The sequence below is a fragment of the Candoia aspera genome, chromosome 10, assembly GCF_035149785.1.
Source record: "Candoia aspera isolate rCanAsp1 chromosome 10, rCanAsp1.hap2, whole genome shotgun sequence".
Taxonomy (NCBI): Eukaryota; Metazoa; Chordata; class Lepidosauria; order Squamata; family Boidae; genus Candoia; species Candoia aspera.
Genome location: NC_086162.1, coordinates 9,412,679 through 9,433,080, shown reverse-complemented (window position 1 = coordinate 9,433,080; position 20,402 = coordinate 9,412,679). Strand labels below are relative to the sequence as shown.

At 41.7% G+C, this 20,402-nt stretch overlaps 1 protein-coding gene across 3 annotated transcripts in view; it reads left to right on the top strand.

Moving 5' to 3' along the window:
• The first annotated feature begins 1,670 nt into the window (after positions 1 to 1,670).
• Positions 1,671 to 20,402, top strand: part of MYOM3 (myomesin 3) — a 52,866-nt gene continuing 34,134 nt past the window's right edge. The window contains exons 1-8 of one of the 3 annotated variants that reach the window (XM_063312373.1): positions 1,671 to 2,082; positions 10,109 to 10,238; positions 13,864 to 13,938; positions 14,551 to 14,710; positions 15,472 to 15,629; positions 16,676 to 16,771; positions 17,220 to 17,308; positions 19,920 to 19,964. In XM_063312373.1, the coding sequence (XP_063168443.1) occupies positions 10,132 to 10,238; positions 13,864 to 13,938; positions 14,551 to 14,710; positions 15,472 to 15,629; positions 16,676 to 16,771; positions 17,220 to 17,308; positions 19,920 to 19,964 (730 nt within the window). In that variant the 5' untranslated portion in view covers positions 1,671 to 2,082; positions 10,109 to 10,131. Of the gene's footprint in view, positions 2,087 to 10,078; positions 10,239 to 13,863; positions 13,939 to 14,550; positions 14,711 to 15,471; positions 15,630 to 16,675; positions 16,772 to 17,219; positions 17,309 to 19,919; positions 19,965 to 20,402 lie in introns of all 3 variants that reach the window. The other 2 variants (XM_063312371.1, XM_063312374.1) reach the window with 2 other exon arrangements.

Sequence of the window (20,402 nt, the reverse complement as noted above, 5' to 3'; positions counted from 1 at the left end):
AATCAAGTTTCAGGCAATCTCAGAAGGTCTCAGCAAACACAATAGTTGTTAAGAAATTGCAATTTTTAATTGACCAGTTACTTGTAATCTTTCAAACTGTCTCACATGAACTTGCAACTGTATAACCACTATCTTCCCCTCCCTTTCCCCCCACTTCACCCCAATCTAAATTCGACATCAGTCTAGCCCAGTATTTTTCAAACTTGGCAACTTTAAGAATTGTGGACATCAGTCACAACCCAGGTTTGTACGTATCCCATATTCTCAATATGGCATGTCCAACACAATTATTTTCAAAACCCACATTAACCTTGACTTTGTCGTACCACGGATACCCATGCCGTCCAAATCTCAGGTCATGTCCTCCAAACTCCAAAAGCCCTCTGTTTCTCAGCAGCACCCACCCTTTCATCCAAACCAAACAGCAAAGCTGCAAAATACAATTTCAAATCAGGTAGACCCAATCTGTCTCTTTCCTTTGCATCTTGTAACACCTTATATTTAACTTGTGTTTTTTCCCCACCCAAACTTAGATATATCCTTCTGCCACTGTTATGGCTTTCAGCACAAGAAGCATATAGTTGTCAACGGTTCTCTTAACGTAGGGCCTCTAGACTCCAAAAAGTTTAACAGTAATTGGTTTCTTTAAAATGCAGTTATATCTCTGTATTTTATTTCATGTATTTAAATACATTTTTTCTGAGAAGGGGTCCACAGGTATCACCTGACTCTTAAAGGGGTCCTCGGCACAAAAAAGTTTAAGAACCTCTGTCCTTTTGTCGCTGTTTTCCTGCAAAGGCTTTTACATTTCTTCCCTGACCATCTCTGTGAGACGTCTTTGGGGCAATTAAGTTTCCTGTGCTTGGCTGAACTTGTTTCAGAGTTGCAGTACTATCCATTTCAGTTTTGGAATGCTCTCCGAAGAAGGTGCACGCTCTTTAAATAAGCAAAGAGCTTCAAGCAGGAGAGGGCCTAAATACCTTATGAAACTGACCAGACAGGATTGTGAAATTGGCAAGAAAAGTGGACCAATAAAACCAGGTTGGGACATTGACAAGAGTGAAGGCACAGAACCAGTGGGAGGGAGTGGATGTCCCCTCTCTCTGAATTCCCCACGGTGCTGATGGGCAGGAAAATATTTATTTCAATGAATATGGACCAAGCGTGTAGGAGCAAATGTACATCTGTTCAAACCTGTGCACAATCACTGGCTAAATTTGGACTAAAACTAAGAACAGCTGCTTCTCCATTATTGCCAACATCAGGAGAGACCTTGATTGAAGTGGCTTTTAGAACGAAGTGGACAATTTGGGGCTCTTGCTCTCTGATTGGCAATTTCCTCTGGGCTCCATTTTTTCATCCTCAGCAGCCCCCCCCCCCACTTATGCTGCCAAAATCTGGCAGAGAATCAACAAAATGTGGAAGTATGACTTTATTAATGGGGAAAAGGACAGAGCAGAATAGGCAAACCAAGTTCCTATGCATGTATTGTGCATTGTAAAACGTTCTCCTTAACTCCATCCCCCAAAATGAAACAAGGCCGACAGATAAATAGAAGTAGTCTCCAGAAGACAGACATTATCTATTCCTCAGAGGGAATTGCAGAGAGGGCCATTTTTCAGGCCAGCTCTGTCTGAATGGTCTTTAAAAGGAGATGACAAATCCATCAGACACCAAGCAGAGCTTTGTGCAAAGTACAGTAACGTTATGAGCAAGTCCACACTTCAGCTATTCTTGCTAGCTCTGGTCTGTCAATGGATATGAATGCTCCTGAGCCAGAAAAATAATTTGGATTTCCTAATGCAGAGGGATCATAAATCCTGGATGGTTTGCTCCATTGTCATTGAAATGACATGAGATAATTCTATATTTAAGTCTGCAGGGGTGGGGAGTTTATCCTTAGACACATTCTTGTAGAGATAGTCGTGCTTAATGCCATCAAGCAAGAGACAGCTATCACTCCTGTGGGCTCTATTCTTCTTCAGAACTGAAACCTTCACCAACCTGCTCAAGTTTTCCTCTACTCTGCTGGCAACCTAGGCATTGGGGAAATATTTTTCATCCTCAGACTGTTAAATCAAGGTATGTGAGCTTCTCCTCTCTCAAGTATGAAACTTGCTTTGAAAGGTTGTTTGCGATTCTTCAGCTTTACTTTGCATGAAATAGTAGTTTGATTCCCCCCTCCACCCTTGTATTTTATTTTATAAGAATACTTTGCTCTGTTTATTCCTCAACTTTAAGTTACTATGAAGAGGAATATATTCAATTATATATATATAAAAGCCCATTCTTTTATATTAGGCCCCAAATAGCTTATCCCTTATAGATTATTTCTGTTTATTATTTCTAAAGTATTTTGCATCCCTATATTTATCAATAAATGGCCCAGGAGGCAGTGAGATATTTCAGGCATCATGTCCAATCATGGCAACACCTAACCTTAATTCATGACTAATTATTTTTGCTTTAGGCAAGGGCAAACCATAGTTTACAGGTTCTGATGAAACAGCAAACTGTGGTTCCCCATAAACAGGAACTGGGTGTTCCTAAATCCCATATGCAAGCATGGTGAGTATTAATGGGGCAAGCTCTTGGTATTCGTTTTTCTAACCCTGCAGGTGGTCTACATACGACTCTGATATCCTGCCAAGGATTTGGGGAGCTTCATGAACTAGACACTTCCACCTTAAAACCCAGAGTGTGTTATTTATATCACTATTTCTTGCTAAAAAGCAATTCCTAGTTAGATTACTTGGGAAAAGTGAGCCCACTGCTTTAATCATTTGCCTGATTCTGTCTGGCACATATTCAAAATGGGCACAGCATGGAGCTGTTGGGAGAAAACTGGGCATGGCCGTAAGGAACTGAAACTCTGCCCACAGGTAATAGCGCCCAAGAGATTAAGAGCTGCATTGCTAAGATGTCGCTGCTGATGCCACAGATGGTTACTTGGGGTCCATCCTAAAGCCTCTGGTCAGGGTTGCTCCCTTCAAGTTTGTTTATGCTTATTGTTGAAAGCCTGGTATCCCTTTCCCTCCCAGTGCATTCACATTGCTGAGGATGGATTACGTCAGCTGAAAAACAATAACATGCAAAGAACATGAAATAAATGCGGGCAATACATTGGGAAGACTGGAACTAACACCTGGGATTAGGATTTATTTGTTGAGGGAGAGAGAGATCAAAAGCATCTACTGAGGTTGAACAGTGGCAAATTTAGTTTTGAATGTAAGCTCTTCTTTTAGATGTGTGCTACTCTCTCTAACAGTGTTTCTCAACCTTAGCGGCTTTAAGATGTGTGGACTACAACTCCCAGAATTCCCCAGCCAGCGTGCTGGTTAGGGAAGTCTGGGAGTTGAAGTCCACACATCTTAGAGTCACTAAGGCTGAGAAACACTGCTCTGTAAGATCCATGTAGTCTTTTATTTGTTTAGGTGAAAGTTTAATGCTCTTCTCTTCTAACCATACTTCTCCATTCATTACCAACTAAACTGAACTCTTCCTGTGACTTGCATGGATAATTAAAATGGGATCAGAAGAGACAGTTTTCTTTCACAGAAGTGAACTGTCTAGACATAAAAGCACCAGTCTAGCAAACTGTGTTTGTGAGCTAGGGGTTGTCACTAAATTGCTGTTTTAGTTTCAAAGCAACTTCTCTGCAGTTAACATTCGTTGGGCTCTTAGATGAACAGCAGTTCAGGATTTGCGTATGGCCATGGGATTCCTCATGAGCAAATTCCTCCAACCCAGGGGAACAGACAGAATGTCCTCAGCCTTTGGACTCCGTCTTCACAGCTAAATCATCTCGCAATGCACACCAGAGCACAGCAGATTCTTTGAGCCTGTAAGCTTCAGAGGATGTCAGCAGAACTTTTGAGTTGATACTGATAGAATCTGAGCCTAAAACTAAAAATAGGGACATCATCTCAAGTGCTACCTCCGAGGCAAGAGGATGTCTTCTTCTCGCAGATGTCTTCTTCTCGCAGAGGTTTTTATGGGCCAGCGTCCTTGCCGTAATCAACCTCTTTGCTTTTAATGTGCCAAAAGACTGTTGGTTATTTTCACTCCTCCTCTGCAAACTTAAACTTGTAATATTTCTCAGAGTTAACAGGAAACAGGAGACCTAAGCTATGTGTGTGTCATTCCACATGTCCAGAATCATCACCAAAGCTTGGGCTACCTACGGAAGGCACATTTGCACAACTCCTGCAGTATCTGTAGTGGTATCTTATGATCTTTGGAATACAGTTCAATTCAAGGGGTAACCCTCTAATTTACCCCAATTCAAGGGGTAACCCTTTAATTTTAATCCATAAAGGCAATATGATTTATAAATAGGTGTTACATTTCCTAGTAATGTAATACTGGGGGGGAGGAGGCTCTGAAAAGAGACCTTATGCAGGACAGGGCCTCCTTCTGTTTTGTGTTCCCTAGCAAACACCTCTTGGGAGGCAGAACTGGTGGGTAAAGCTGCTACTGATAACCTTCTCCACCAGAAATGTGTCTCTTTCCCTTTAAAACCTCCCAAGCAGGTGGCCACTGTCACATCTTGTGGTAGTGAATTCCACAGATTAAATTGCTCTGAGCAGCCCTACATTTCCCCACCATTTACCTTTACTGAGTTAATCTTGGATGAGAGAGAAAAGAATACGTCTACAGTGACTGATCAACCAAGATATTTGATGTAAACTTGCTACCATTGTCCTGATAAGAATGCTTATTTATATGGGCATTCAATGCAGTGCAGTTTGAACACATAAAACATTTCCTGGGTAAAAGTGCTGTGCAGATCATCAAGAAGGGTGCTTGTTTTTGCATTGCAAAAGCTTTCCATTTTGAAATGTTTTGAGTTTGGAGGGACAGCACACACGAAAAAGGATGGGACGCAGCTGCCATCTTCACTTTTTTGACCCGCTTTGTTGAAGCCCCGACACGGCCATTACAAGCATCCCTCCAGTGCCAGTTTGAGAGCAATGCAAATGGCTCTTTTCATTCTTTCTGGTTCAACTGGTGCTTGCAAAATCCCGAAGCGTATGTCTCTCACCCATTCAAAACTACCTGATTGAAAGATGTGTCTGTATGTGCCAAATGTCCTTTGAGAATCCTTTCTCTGCTTTGGCAGGTACCAGTTCAGGCAGGCAAAGTGACAAGCAGGGCTTCATTCAAGGCCAAACTTGTTGCTTTTTCTTTTTCTTTTTTGCCCTGATGAAAAGAATTGCATCACTTTTGCAGCAAAAAGGTCATAGGTAAGGTAGATCCAGGCCACCTTGCACAGGCCTGTTGGATATCACGACAAGGTTGGTGTGGGGAAAGCGTAAGGGATTTTAGAACATGGGTTCTGGTAGGAGTTTGAGAGCCTTTATCTCATTTCATGGCATTTTGTAAAGGAAAACCTATTCTCAAATGCCATCTGAGCAATTACAGCATTCCCCTTGTAGATCATAATAACAACAACAACAACAACATGTCTTTGCATACTACTCATCATCTAATTGTCATAAAACAGTTTGCCACAATACAACCACAATGCAGCCAACAAAGCATTAAAACAATATGATCAAATCCTCTACTTCAGTCAGAAGCAAACACATTAAGCTCAGGGGGGAAATGTATCCTGATATAGCTCCAAAGACAGGGCATTCACCAACACCAAGAACACTTTGCTGGATAATTGTAACTCAGCCATCCTTCACTCGTTGCGCCACAAATAAGTCTGTCTTCACAGATTCAGTGGATGCCTCATGATATACCAAGAGAAGCATTCCCACAAAAACTGATCATCCAAGCTATTTAGATCCTGAGGTCAGCACATCTATACTTCGAAGTAATCTTAGAAGCAGTTGGGCAGTCTGCAGGGCTGACTTGAGAATAAGCATGATGTGGCTCCAGTTGTGCACACTACGTCATGGCTGTGCCATTCCCCATGAACCGAGGCTGGCAAACCATCTGTCGGGCCCAGCCCAAGAACGGCAAAGAATCAGTTCAGCCAGACTTCAGTTCTTTATTTGCTAGCACCATACACACAGAATCTTGCCAGACTAAAGCAACTCTACCTAACTCAAGGGGAAACAACCTGGGAAAGCGCTAAGTGGGCTATTCTGAACCTTTTAGTTTTCCCACAATTGCCTCCTGGACTGTGTTTCCTTTTACCTTGTCCTTGGAATGTGCTCCCTCCTTCCTGAGAACCAGCAGCATTACTGAAATCCACCACACCATCTTCACCAAGCGGAGGGCACTGCAGTCACCTAACCCAGAAGTTCCTGAGGTGCCCAAATGTCCACCTGTCTCTGATGCTCCTTGTCTCAACAAAGTTCCTCAGGATTCCTTGATACAGATGTTCATCACTTCACCCGGGCTGACTTCCTCACTCCAGTCTGCAATAGCTCTCTTTCTGTAGCTCCTCCCCAAACTGCCAAAAACACTTTGAATTTTGAATTTAAGAAAACCATTGCTCATCTCTCTGCTGGATTCCCTAACTAAGTCTTGCCTTCTTGCCCTGAGCTTCACCAACGCAAGAGTGATAGAGACATGTGTGCTGAGTGTTTTCTGTTTCTTCACTGTAACAGTTTAACACATAGGCTATTTTAAAACCTGTCACTTGTGTTCAGGCGTAAACAGTTTATTAAAAGTCTTAGCCTCATAGGTTCTGGTTAAAATTTTAAAAATGTCTTCAGGTCCAGCAAGAGACATGCCATAAAACTAATCTGAGACAAGAAGCTCCTTAAATTCACTGAGTATAGGGAAGTGTTTTTAATAGATTTTGGAAATTGACAGCGTTATGATGCTCTCTCTTTCCCTGGTCTTCTCACAATCTTACTAGGATCCAGACTGTGTTGTCTGTCATAATTATTCTATGTTTTCCTACCACCTCTTTCATCATTGTTCTTGCTTGCTAGCAAGTCAGTTAAAGAGAGAATAATTCCACCCTGATCCAGTTCATGCATTGCATCAAGCCACCGTTTTCTTACATAAGTCACCTTTGGCTGGATTTATACATTCCGGCTAAGCCAAAAATGCTGATTTATTTACTGCATGAGCTGGATTCACACAATGTGCCAAGGTAGAGCCAAAGAAAGCACTTGATGTCTTTGCCTAATGTGTGAATCCAGCCAAGGTTTCTTGGTATGTAGCACAGCAAAGAACTCTCCATCCCCTTTGAGGCCAAGGATTTTTTTACAGATGAACCTGAATCAAATTGGTAGGATTCAGAGCACATTTTGAAGCTCCCAGGTATTAATTCATATCTTTTACCAAATCTCTGCAGAAAGACAAAAACCAGACAGTTGAATACAGCAAGAATTCACATATGAATGGAACATGAAATTAAAAGAGAGCTTTCAGATTAAAAAAAAAAGTTTACATATTTGACCAGATTCCTTCCTTCTGCTAGGCCAGACATCCGTTCCCAAGATGTTTCTCTGTCTGTATGCCTGACTTTCCAGAGATCTGACTGCCCATGGGGTGGTCCAAAATATTTTGCTACTTGAGGCAAAACCAAGATTGTGCTCTTTCTGGGATACAGCGATGCTGACAGGCAGGGATGGCCCAGAAGACCTCCAGCCTTAGTCCCTATTCCTGCCTGCTTCCTCATTCAGCATCTGGCTCTTCTTTCAGACAGCTGCAGCAGCATCACCAGCCACAGCCTAATGCCCTCCCATTCCCATCCAGATGCTTCTCTATGACAGAGTCCTCTTAGATTCCCAATCTGCCATCCTTCCCTGCCTGCCTCCCAGAGTGGTTGCTTCACCCTGTCAGATGGCAGAGCCAGCCCTGATAATTGTGGAAGAGGACTTCATTACTGCCTCAGCCACTTGCTGAATGTGCAAGCTATCCCAAACGGAGAGCTGACTTGACTCCCTCTCCTTCACATGACATTCACTGTTGTAGCTTGCCAGTTGTGGACTGGGAGGCAGGGGCATGGCAAGGAATCAACCTCCAGCCAGAAAACAAAGGTTGGGAGCTAAGTTTAGTATAAGATGGGACTGTCAGCCTTCCCAGATAGGCCAGAGAGAAAACACGACCAGATAAGCTAATTCTACTTTATCGTAAGGCTACATTAACAGAATCTTGCAAGTCTGAAAGTACAAATCTCCCACTGTCTCCTTTACAGCCTCAGAAGTTAGGGAGGGTCCCTTCTGGGCCTCTTTCTCCACCCGTTATGCAGCTGTGGGCTATGCCCTCTCTTATCTGACTGTTCCTAGGCAGCATCTCTTCGCCCTGTCTTTCAAGGTCTTTCTCACATACCATTACAGGGACAGAGGGAAATTTGCACTGGTTTTTAAGATTCTGTTATGAGATGCTACAACAATCAAGTAGCATTCCAGGAACCTCTGTCATGCCTGTTTCTTCACCTGGCCTACCTTGAAAGGCTGATCTAAATCTTAAAAGCCTGCCAGAATTTCCTAAAGAAAATCAGGTGTGGTTATTTTGTGTTCCATTCTCAAATATGCTTCGGTCTCTGGATTATGTAATTTCTTCTCTAAGTTCCTCCTTCATGGTTTGTTGGTTCCTTCCTTTCCCCTTTTATGGCTCCTTCATATCTTCACCAAGGACATCTCTAAATCCCTTGTGTGGTTGTAAGATAGGTAGGTAGGTAGGTAGGTAGGTAGGTAGGTAGGTAGGTAGATGGATGGATGGATGGATGGATGGATGGATGGATGGATGGATTTATTGGTTCTAAATAATTCAGTTGCTGGAAATCTTCTAACCTCATCCAGACATCTCAATAAACTTCCTAAAGGGAACTCTGTGAAAATAATTGCTTGTGGTTTAGGTTGCTGCCAAAGAGACTGGCGGTACCAACACATGTTCACAAGCAGAGGCATGGCACAGCTCAGAAAAATAATTTCTGATGTCTGTTGAACAGCTGGGGTGGGGTTTTTTCTCTTTCAGATCTGTTGTTGCCAAATGGTGGATGGTAGCATGACAGTGCCAAGGATGCCAACAGAGTTCCCCTATATCAGGGGTTCCTAAAGTTTTTGCCATCATACCTCCCTTTAGTGTAATCTTAATATATCCACCACCTCTAAAAATCCAAACACCAAAATGAACTCAAATGGACAATGAAAACAATACCATGAAACTTTGGGAAAGGTGGATTTATTGTAAAAATGTACTAAAAGGTTCTTCACACCTCCCCTGGACTCTCTTTGCACCCCTCCAAGGGAGGTAGACCTCACACTTTGGGAAACCCTGCCCTATGTGTTATAGGTTTTAATAAAATAGACTCCTCTCTAGCTCTCAAACACCAGGCTCAGTTAGGAGACCCGGCAGGTTATGTGACCTCCCCAGCTGTCTTCCAACAGCCAGGGTGTTCCTGAAGGATAGACATGGAGCTGCCCCTTCTATTCCCCCACCCTGGCATTTGCCACCTGAGATGGTCACCTTACTCTGCCCTATGCTTGAATGCTGTACTTGTCCCCAGCCATAGTGAGCTGGTTCCTAAGATTCTTTGGCATGGTGGATGCATGCCCTTTTGGGAGGCCACATGCGTTGAATCCCCCAAGCATTTCAGCTGTGTCTAAATGCAGCCTGATCCCAGGAGGAGGGCTGCAGGGGTGGGTGGTATTGTAACTTCTCTTTGGCAGCCCACAGCACGAAATGGACATCAGCCAAGAGGAGCCGCATTGTTTCTCTCCCTATTTCTATCTTTAAGGAAGCAACTGACCTAATCCCATTTTTATAGATCTCCCGGGTATGCTTCTGAGAGTTATCAAATATCGACATGACCACATAGGACAAATAAGCACTTGTGGTTGTTAACCATTTCTTTCCTAAATTTAGATTTTTTTTAAATCTCTACTGCAGTGTTTCTCAACCTTGGCAACTTTAAGACGGGGGGACTTCAACTCCCAGAATTCCCCAGCCAGCTTTTTGCACTGTTTGAAAATTATTTTCTTGGCCTTCAAAGGGATGCAGAGATTGGGCCTTGATGCCTTGGAGAATTTTCAGCTGGGTTCCCTTTTTTGACATTTGAGGGGTGGAAAGAAATGTACTGTACATGTTAACCTATGAAGGTTTCAATGCATTACGTTTGATTCCTTCCCTTCTTCCTCGTCTTCTTTTCTTTTTCAGGCAGTTTTACTGAGCAGTTGATGTTTTCTGGCAGACAGGATTCCTCTGGTCTCCATCATGACTACCCACACCTTTTACCACCACAGAGAAGAGGAGCAGAAGGAAGAGAGACATCGCGATTTGCAAATGACGTCACAGACAAGAAAGTCCAAGTTCAGGACCAGGTGAGTTCAGGAATTAAGAAACTAGCGGAATCCAGACTGGGAAAAGGGATCTGAAACATATCTAGTATGATCGATTTAAATGTTTTATGGTAAAACTATACCTGTGTTCACACAACACACCTGACCAAATCAGTTACAAATCTAGTGGCTGTGTTCTCACAACTTGCTCAGCTCACTTGGTTTTGACCTTGGTTAGTTTCTGTGGAAGTTTGCCTGTTGTGTAAACTCAGCTTATTTGACCAGGTTATGGTTTAATGTATTGTATAAATCCCCGAATGGGTTAAATCAACAACCTGGTGCATGAGTTAGGCAAGCAGCATATACATACATACCATACCGGGGCAGCAAAAATCAGGATGAGCACTGGATGATGGCAAGCAGATTCAGAAAACTCTACCTCTTTAATGCCATCTAGTGGTTGCCTGGATTTTTGCAGTCCAGATCTCCTATCTATTCCTGTATATACCACAGTCAACAGGGCACTTACTATGGGTCCCACCATAAACGTCAATACATTTTGATATCGGCAACCAATCTGGGACTTCCAGAGGAGGCATGGCGAACTGAAGATGTTTCTGTGAAAGAGGAGCTGACAACCGCAGCAAAGACTAAGGAACTAATGAGTAGACTGGTCCCTTAGAACCTCACCAGAGAAGGGGAGGGTGGGAGATTGCCCACATGTGGTTCAGATGGCTGCTCCTTGCAAGGAGACCGCAGGACAGCAATCTTCCACGGGTTTGAGTGCTGGGAGACAAAGGGATCAGCCATCTTTCTCACAACTGCAGCAGAGACTTTTAAAGGATACTAAGTTTGCAAACCTAATCACTTTCAGAAATTGCCTATTAACTATCTTAAAAGTATTAGACACCTTTGGAACAACAAGACTGAAAAGTCACTGGGTGAGTTTAGCTTCAACTCTGAACAAAAGAAAAATTAATTACAAGCTTAAGTACTTAAAGAATTTGAAATAAACAGCAAAAAGCTAAATAAGATTTTGATCTAAGAAAGTTACAAATGGATTAAGGGTCCAGTTAAATTTGGAACATTGACTTTTACTATAAGATTTTGGAATTAATCAGAAAAAATAAATAGCTTCTGTGGGAACCAGTGAATTTGGCTATCTTGGTTCATAACAAAGATAAGCAACTTTATGATTTTAGAAACTGGACAGCAATAAAGATTCTAAGTAGAAAAGGAAAAAATACAAGTCAGCTTTTGGTGTTGGTTAATTGGGACTTACAAAATAACACAATATATTGTAACATTGATAGTATTAAAGGAGATCTTTGAAGAATGGAGCCAGAAATTAGTAGCTCCAATATCAACAGTGTCAGTGATGATGTCTGTTTCTATGGATAGATTATGTCCAAAAGATGTCAATGAGGGAATGACAGATGTGGAGCAAATTATGTCTGACAAGACAGAGAAAGTACCAAAAGTGGACTACAAATGACAGGCCAAGAGAATGATTTGGGAAAGGACACTGTACTGTATATACAAAAGAAACTGGCATTTTAAAAATTGAAGGGGAAATACAAATGACAAACCAAGAGAACAACCTGGAAAATGTATTCTTATTGATCTATAAAAGATCCTAACCCTTGAAGAAGTCTGTGCAATGGGATAAAGAAGAATTGAGGATAAATCAAATCCTACAACAATATTTGAATGAACTAAAGATTAAGATTGTTAGAAGTAAAAGGAAAGAATATAAAGTTGGTTTATTTGATCAACGTGAAAGTAAGACATTTCTTTGCAAAGTTCTGGCAACCCTTTATGGACTTTTGCTGAGACCAGGATTGAAAAATAGATGTTTTATGGATTTGCTTATAGATTTGCTTATAGAAAAGGGATGGGATAAGGTTTGTAACCTTATAGGATGTGAAGGGTTACTAAATTTTATTTATTTATTTATTATTCACATTTCTATCACCGCTCATCTCCCCCCAAAAGGGGGACTCTGGGCGGTTTACAATAAAATTTGCCTATATTTGTTGTAATGAAGGTTGGAAGTCACTTCTTTATATTTTTTTTCTTTATCATATTCTTTCTTTTCTCTTTTACTTTCTTTCCTTTTCTTTTTTCTTGCATTTTTATTCTTTCTTACTATTCTTTTTTCTTTCTTTAAGTTTAGTTTGTATTAGTTTTTACTATTGTAATAAAAACTACCAATTAATTCATACTCCACAAAGTAGAGCTTAATGAAATGTATGAATCCAGATTATCTACTAATCATAAAGCTCTCTCTTAAGCATTAATTCATTCTGATGTTACATCAACTGACCATTGTAGATTAGTAACAAGCAATCTGTCAGACAAACCAACATGCAGCTGATCATTCCAAAACAAGAAGCATGACTCCAAAGGTCAATTTTGTAGATTTAAACACTTAATCCATGTTTTGAGTTCATACAATACATTGAACAAAGAACATATACAATGGGTTGAGTTTTCATAGTAACATGAAACTACCAAAAGCCTAATCATAATCAAACTCAACATGTTATGCAAATGCATCTGCCACATCCTTACCTAACTTGGTTAAGTGTCCTGTGTGAATACAGCCACTGAATTCCCCTCACTAATTCCCAAGTAAACGTGTCAAGCATCTTTCTCAATTTGATGTTCTCCAGATGTTCAGATCTATGACTTCCAGAATTTCCAGCCACATGTTCACTAGCAATATTGGCTGGGAATTATAGGTCTTTGCCTGATACATTTGTTGGAGACTCGCTACAGAAAGCTCTGAAGGGAATTGCAAGGTAACACCACTATTATTTAAATCTCAGCTCCGCACGGTGTTTTCACTGGGATTATAACGCCAAGTAACTGAGAAGAACATCACAGCCTGATGGCTCATTTACATTGCAATTCCACAAATACATATTTGGTAGCTGCCTTTTTTAATTCATTTCAGAGCCTATAACCTTGTCTTCAATTCTGAAAGAGGCTTTGGCTCCATTAAGGAGAGCTCCAAATAAGTTAAAACAATCAGAGTAAAAGCAGAGAGGGCAATTCAGCAGTGCTTCTCAGAAAATTAATGTTCATTCATTCTTTCTTTCTCTCTTTGGCACCCTCAATTCTTAATGCAGTTGGACTCTGCTTTGAGCATCCCCTGGCCACATTCCATGGGCATCACTAAAAGGTTAGAAGGTTAGCCATTCTTGGCAGGCATGGCTGCATTTTGAAATAAATCATCAGCCAAGCCAGGCAAAAAGGGGGGGACAGGAGTGAGAAAGCAAGTAAATGAGAGCATTTCTAAATCGAGAAAAAGTCAGTGAACACCAGCTTAAAATGCAGCTCATTAAAATAACCATATCATTCCCACAGGAGCTCCTTCAGCCATCCTTTTAAATGTAATCAATCATTTTACTTTCAATTGGAATGGTCAACGTGTAATGAAAACAATTCAGACTCCAAACGAGTTTATTACGCTGCATTCCTCTGTGATTATTTCACAGACAAGTGTGAAAATAGTCTATAGTCCATTTTTTATGCCCAAGCACTCCAGACAGGATATTTTATTTATGATGTACCCGTATCATTGCATGTTCTTCCATCTAAATATTTATGCATCCAAATATTCATTTATTTTTTATCTGCAATCTCAACCTTGTTGGAACAGTGAAGAACAAGAAAGCTTCACAGCTCTGGATTTGACCATAGCATCTGCTCTCGCACTGACAGCTGAAGAATCATGGTATGTCCAATGGTTTACTCCAAGGATGCACAATATTTTTCTGGGCCAAGCCCACTTGGTAAATAGAGGTAACATTATATTCTCCTGCGATGGACGTCTTTTCACCTTCTGTCACATTTAATGTTATATTTCAGTGACAGCTTCTGGATTTCTCTGAAGGCCACATCCACAGCTAGAGAAAAAGTTTACATCCTTTTATTTATTTATTTATTATCAAATTTCTCTGCTGCCCATCATCCTCAATATAAACACCCTTATTTTCTAAAACAATAATAGACATCTAACAATGTAATTACCTTAGTAAATTCATACAAAACTTTCTTCACATGTATATGTGATGCGAGCGTGAATATTTCCATATTAGCAATTTATAATCTTTCATTTGCCTTCATATGTGGTATATTGCCATAACAGTGACTGAATACCTATAAACTGCTAGTAGAGAAAAGCCCAGTAAGAACACAGAGATGCAGACTTTGGGTGAGAATTGATTATTCATTGTTTTCTGGAGCTAGAATTAAAGGGAATCAAAAGAGATGATTCGGGGTCAGCATGAAGTCTCTGTCTGAACCTGAAAACTTGGACTTTCCATTTCATGATCATCATCCTCAGGGAAACAAAGGTGAGACGGGAGGCCACTATACTAGAACTAGAGGAGAGGGGACAGAAGAGGATTTGTTTTGGGAATGACATGGAAAAGCTAGAGAAGGACGTCATCAGAAACTGCCGGCTCTTGAGGGTGAAGGCTGACAGGATGGCTCTTCGGAGGAAGGTAAGGAATGGGGTTTTTGAAGGGCACCTGGAGGAGGTGGCTTGAAATATGATCTGCAGTTTTGCTTTGGGGCCCATCGAACTCTGAAATTGGTTGAGTACAGTGGGCAGACTTGAGCTGATGTGGCATCTCAGCAAAACGTCACACAGGACCATTTGTCCATGTTCTTCCACCAGCTTTGAGGGCAGTCCGGTGGGTCTGTGACTTATTCTACCTGGATACACCACCTATGGAGAGGAACAATAGTCAGCTCATAGCAGATGAAATATGTTCTTCCTGGAAATGCTTTTCCAGAACTGTGTGGCTCCTCTGGAGCAATTTCAGAGACATAACACCTGAGTCCCAGAAAAATATTCCTCTCCTTTTTACATTGCTGGGGCAATTCCAACCCATTGTGGTTATCAATGTTAAGCAAATAATGTGTGAACCTAGCCACTGCAAGTTTTTTACACCAGTGAGACAAAGATCAAGATGTGCAAACTGAAAACTCACGTATACTTCATATCCACTTCAGAGGGGTTATTTTTCAATTTGACATTTTTCCCCCAGAGATTTTTTTTTTAATGTGGTTTAAAGCTCTCCAGCTGAGTCCTTCACAGGCCACGAAATAAAACTTGATTCTAGTGGTCAATCCAAAGCTGCCCTGCTTGTTTTGTACCAGAAACCCAGAGGGTGCTAATAGCTCCCTGTGCCGTGCCTGTGGATATATTTATAGGACGGTAAGATAAAAAGTTGTAAAACTGTCTGTGTTCTCATCCAAGGCTGAAGCAAAGGCATTACTGGAAAAGGAAGTGATAGAACTGCTGTCCTGCCGGGCACCTATGTTTTGGATCCCGCTGCGAGCTCACTCAGTCTGGGAGAGGATGAGTGTCAGATTGGAATGCACGGTTCTGGCTAATCCTCTGCCGAAGGTAACCTGGTAAGTAGGCCAGGAAGAAAAGGCTTGCATTGTCCCTCTGAAAGTCACTTGACCCCATCAGCAGATGGTAGACCTTTCAGAATTGTACCCTTTGGGCTTAGAAAGGAATGCATGGTGGAACACTTCATCCTGCTCACAGAAAAATAGCAGATCAAGAAGAAGCTGGCTTGACTTTTTTTGCAGGTGAGGGTTTTTTTTCCCAGTGGAGCACTGAAACATGCAATGGCTATTGCTTATTCATTATAACAGTAGGACACGGTACACTCTGTTGAGGAAGGGGGAAGAACTGCTTTCACTCCAAGCTCAGCTGATCCTCTGCTTGGTTGGTTGGGTGTTGAGAAAGAAATTAACACATCATCCCACTCAGCAAGTGAAAGTGTTTAGAGTTGGAAAAAGTTAAAACGCATTGCCCAAATTCCGGAAGGATGTTTTGAAGACTGCATCTTCTCAGAAACCATCCCCTGGGGTGATTTTGATCTACATTTGGCTCAAAACTTGTTCTGTCCAGAAACCTGTGGCGGTCTCCTCGGAAGCACTGTTGCAATATAAGCAAAGGCATTTCCCTTTTTGGTAGAACCACCACATTTTTTTCACTTGCTTTCTACAGGGTATCTTCATGACATCACATTCCCCTTCGACTGTTTTTTTTTATTTTAATGATAGTGGAAGATCTTTCACAAATGCATAAATATAGATGAACAAGGGCTCTGTATTGATTTTTGATAGCTTTTTCAGATCACTGTGGCCGATATACAGCTTTCTTCCAGCTGATGCCCTTCAAAGGGCAGGCTTACAAGTCCCATTACGCTTAGGAACTCCTATGTAGGGCACTAAATTGGGGAAATTATTTGGAAGAAATGTTTTGGACCTTCTGTGGGCATGATGCAACTCTGCAAAGTTTAACTGCTTTAACGAAGTCTGAAGCACTTCTTCCAAATAATTTTCAATGCATGCATAACCCTGTGTGATAAATCTTGATGGACATTCAACATTACAGGAAGCATCACTTAGCAACCTTCATTTTCTTTCTTTTTGTATCTGACCAGGTTTAAAAATGGTGTTCGAATTGATCCCCGCATTGCTCCAGCGGGGAAATATAAAATAAAGAATGAATTTGGGATGCTTACCTTGGACATCAGGAGGTAACTGATTAATCTAAAAACCAGGATGACTGTGAGATCTCATGAAGAAAAGAGATGTAACAAACTTAAGAAAACAGTGTGAGACAAGGGTTGTGTTTACATCACACACTAATTCAGATGAGTAACCAACTGGCAACTGCATTTTTGCAATATGCTAAACTTGGCTACTTTTAACTTGGTTAATCCTAAACTTGGATAGTTTTGCACCTTAACGTGTTGCACAAACCAAGTGGATCACCTAATGTTCCCATGTATTGTGCAAACTCAGAAAATGGATTATATGAGCATCCAGGTTAAGAAACTGTTATGTGAAAACAGGTGAAGAGAACCCAAAATTCGCAGAACACGTAATGCAGCTGGGACATGAAGTCACCAGATCATTTGCCCTGACCTCTGGTCAGATATGAGACAACTGGAGCATCTCAGTGTCATCTGCTTTTGTTTTTAGATGCTCCTTGGATGACTCTGCTGAATACAGTGTGGAAGTGAAGAACCCATATGGAGAAGCCCACTCATTTGCAACCGTGTTCGTCAGGAGTAAGTCTTGATGTAGCGTGACTAGACAAGAGCAGAAATATTCTGCAAATTAAAATGTTCTCTGCATGAAGCAAATGATGTTATTCTCCTCAGATGCACTGTCACAATATAAGCGATGTGTGTCTCAACTTCCGAGGAGACTTCCCAATAGCTTTCTGGGCTCTCCCCATTACTCATCCTTTAATCCGAACTTTGCCAAACTTTTCTCCTCCAGGTATGTTGGATAAGGATTCCAACGACTGGAAAACACCTGGGTGAGGGAGGTTGCCAATTGCTGTCCTCCCTTGCTGTTTTCCATTGGTGTTACACAAAAGGCATTTCTCCAGGCTGTGAGAGCACAATCTGGTTTTTCTTTCAAGAAAAAACAAAAACAAAACAAAAACAAAAGGAGCTTACACAGGCTAGAATTGTGTTTCCATCATTTTTGGCATCCTTGCAGCTATTCAGAGACTCACCTCTCCTGATTTCAGTATGGGCTTTTCTGCACTGCATCTTAAAGCTACTTGGCTCCTGTGAGTGTTCCAACTGGAAATGAAGCCAGTTTAAGAAATCCCTTTCTGTTAGATTTCAGTCCTTTTTTGTGCTTTGGCCAGGGTGTTCTGTCTGGATGACACTTAAAACAGCCAATGCTTGGTGGAGCCGCCTGTTTTTTTACCCTTCGAAACTGGGCTAGGAAAGGAAACACCAACATTTTCCGCTTTTTGAGGTGCATCCCTCAGTGGACTGTAAAAAAAGAAGGGAAGGGGAAAGGGGAAAGGAAGGAAAGGGAAGGAAAGGAGGGGAAAGGAAAAGAAAGAGAAGAGGGAAAGGGAAAGGGAAGAAGGGAAAGGGAAGAAGGGAAAGGGCAAGGGAAAGGGAAAGGAAAGTAGGAAAGAGAAAGAGAGGAAGGGCAAGGGCAGGGAACACCATCTGGGCTAGAATGGGAAAGCTTGCAAATCTCTTGCCAATTTCACCGACACAGAAAAAGAAAAGCCCATGTTTCACTGTTTCATCCATGTATTTCTTAACGGGGTGGCGCTGCGGGTTAAACCACTGAGCTGCTGAGCTTGCCGATCGGAAGGTCGGCGGTTCGAATCTGCGTGACGGGGTGAGCTCCCATTGCTAGTCCCAGCTCCTGCCAACCTAGCAGTTCAAAAACATGCCAATGTGAGTAGATTAATAGGTACCACTTCGGCGGGCAGGTAACAGCATCCGTTCAGTCATGCCGGCCACATGACCACGGAAGTGTCTACGGACAAACGCCGGCTCTTCGGCTTTGAAACAGAGATGAGCACCGCCCCCTAGAGTCAGACACGGCTGGACTTAATGTCAAGGGAAACCTTTACCTTTACCTACCTTTCTTAAAACCAGACTTTCACCATTTCACCAGTGAACCTGTAATAATCATAACAAAAAAGCCCCTCTTTCCACTGCTCCACTGGTGGTCTTGTGTGTGCGTGTTAAAAAAAATGGTCCGACAGGAAGAGGGGCACCCAGGGGCGAGAGGGGAGGGGTGTTCCCACCACAGCACCCAGTAGCCAATCAGAGCCGAGGCATTTGCCTATCAGGAAGTGAAGCACTGCGGGCGAGGGGCAGCCACGTTTGTGCCGGCAGAAATCGGAAAATGCTATTTTTGATGCAGAGCAAGAAGAAACGGGCAGAGAGCGCCTTTGCTGTGGGCTGGGGAGGATTGAGGACAATGTGTGTTCCTGTCCTAGAGACATGGATAGTGAGCTGGTCCTCCTGCCGGGGCAAGCCAGATGCGTGAACAAACCCCTTGACTCCCAACTTTAAAAAGTTGGGCTTTTTAAAACTTAAAAAAAATCTTTTAAAAGATTCATTTCCTTCTCAATTCAATGCAAGGGCAGGGCAGAACTACTGTATATGCAATATGACTTGTTCCTGCATGGCAAATATAGCCATCTTCTGCATCCTGATGTGCTCCAAGTCTTTGGGACTCACCACTGGATGCGGCCACATGAAATTGTCCTCCAGTAAAGGTGAAACAGAGTTTGCAGATCAGGTATTTGGCTGCTTCATATGAGCCAAGGGAAGAAATTTGAAGCAAAGCAAAGGGCAAACCATATGAGGAAGGAGAATGATTCTCAATCCCAATACAGCAGGTCCCTGGTTTAAAATGACCCGGTTTACGGACAACTCCTAGTTAAGAATGGTCTGCCATAAAAACTATTATATTAAAAATTTGAGTTAAGTACAATGTTTTGAGCTAAATACACAATACTACTTTATTATTATGTTTAAGATGTTTAAGGGTATTTGGAAGTGTTTCTTAAGTGCTTTATATGCATTGAAAGGTAAAATATATACTATACACTAAGATAAAGCTTTGCCTAAATAACCGTTCGGACTTACATACAAATTCTACTGAAGGACAGACTTAGGAACGGAACTTGTTCTTAAACTGGGAAGCTGCTGTACTTTAGTTAAGGGGCTCTGGGACTTGACTTCATCCATTACCAATCCTTTAGGTTAAGTTTCAACAACCCACTGTGCGTTATTATTTGTAAATGAAACAGTGAAATGCAACTTTAAAAATGGCTGAATCACTTTCCCTCCCTCCCTCCCTCCCCCACTCCCCCATCAACTCCCCTTCCCCTCTACCCTCTTGCAGAATATTATGGAATGGAGTCTGGATTTGACTCAGAAATCTATAAACGTAAGTAGAAGTTTATGATTCTTTATATTGGTTTTCATTTCTTGGATTTAACTGACCATGCATATGTGTAGTGCAACTGTGGTCTCTTTGGTTGGCCCATTTTAAAGATGGCTTCAAAATGCCCCAGAGGTGAAAAGGAACTTGGTTTGCAGCGATAGCAGAAATAAACTATGTTCCCACAACATGCTTAACATGGTAATGAAATTAGCCCCATAATCAGGATTTGTATGATATGCGGAACCATGAGCTAACTAAGCAAGCTGAGTTTATATAGCGATTTAATCTCAGAACAAGATTAAAAATAACCAGTTTTAGGGAGCTGTGTGATTGCAGCTGCTAGATCTTTAATTGACCTGATTAAGGAAGTTGTGCAAACAGGGTCATGCAGCCTGCAGGGGCATCATCAGGAGGTGCCAAAATCTGCAAGATGGAGAGTGT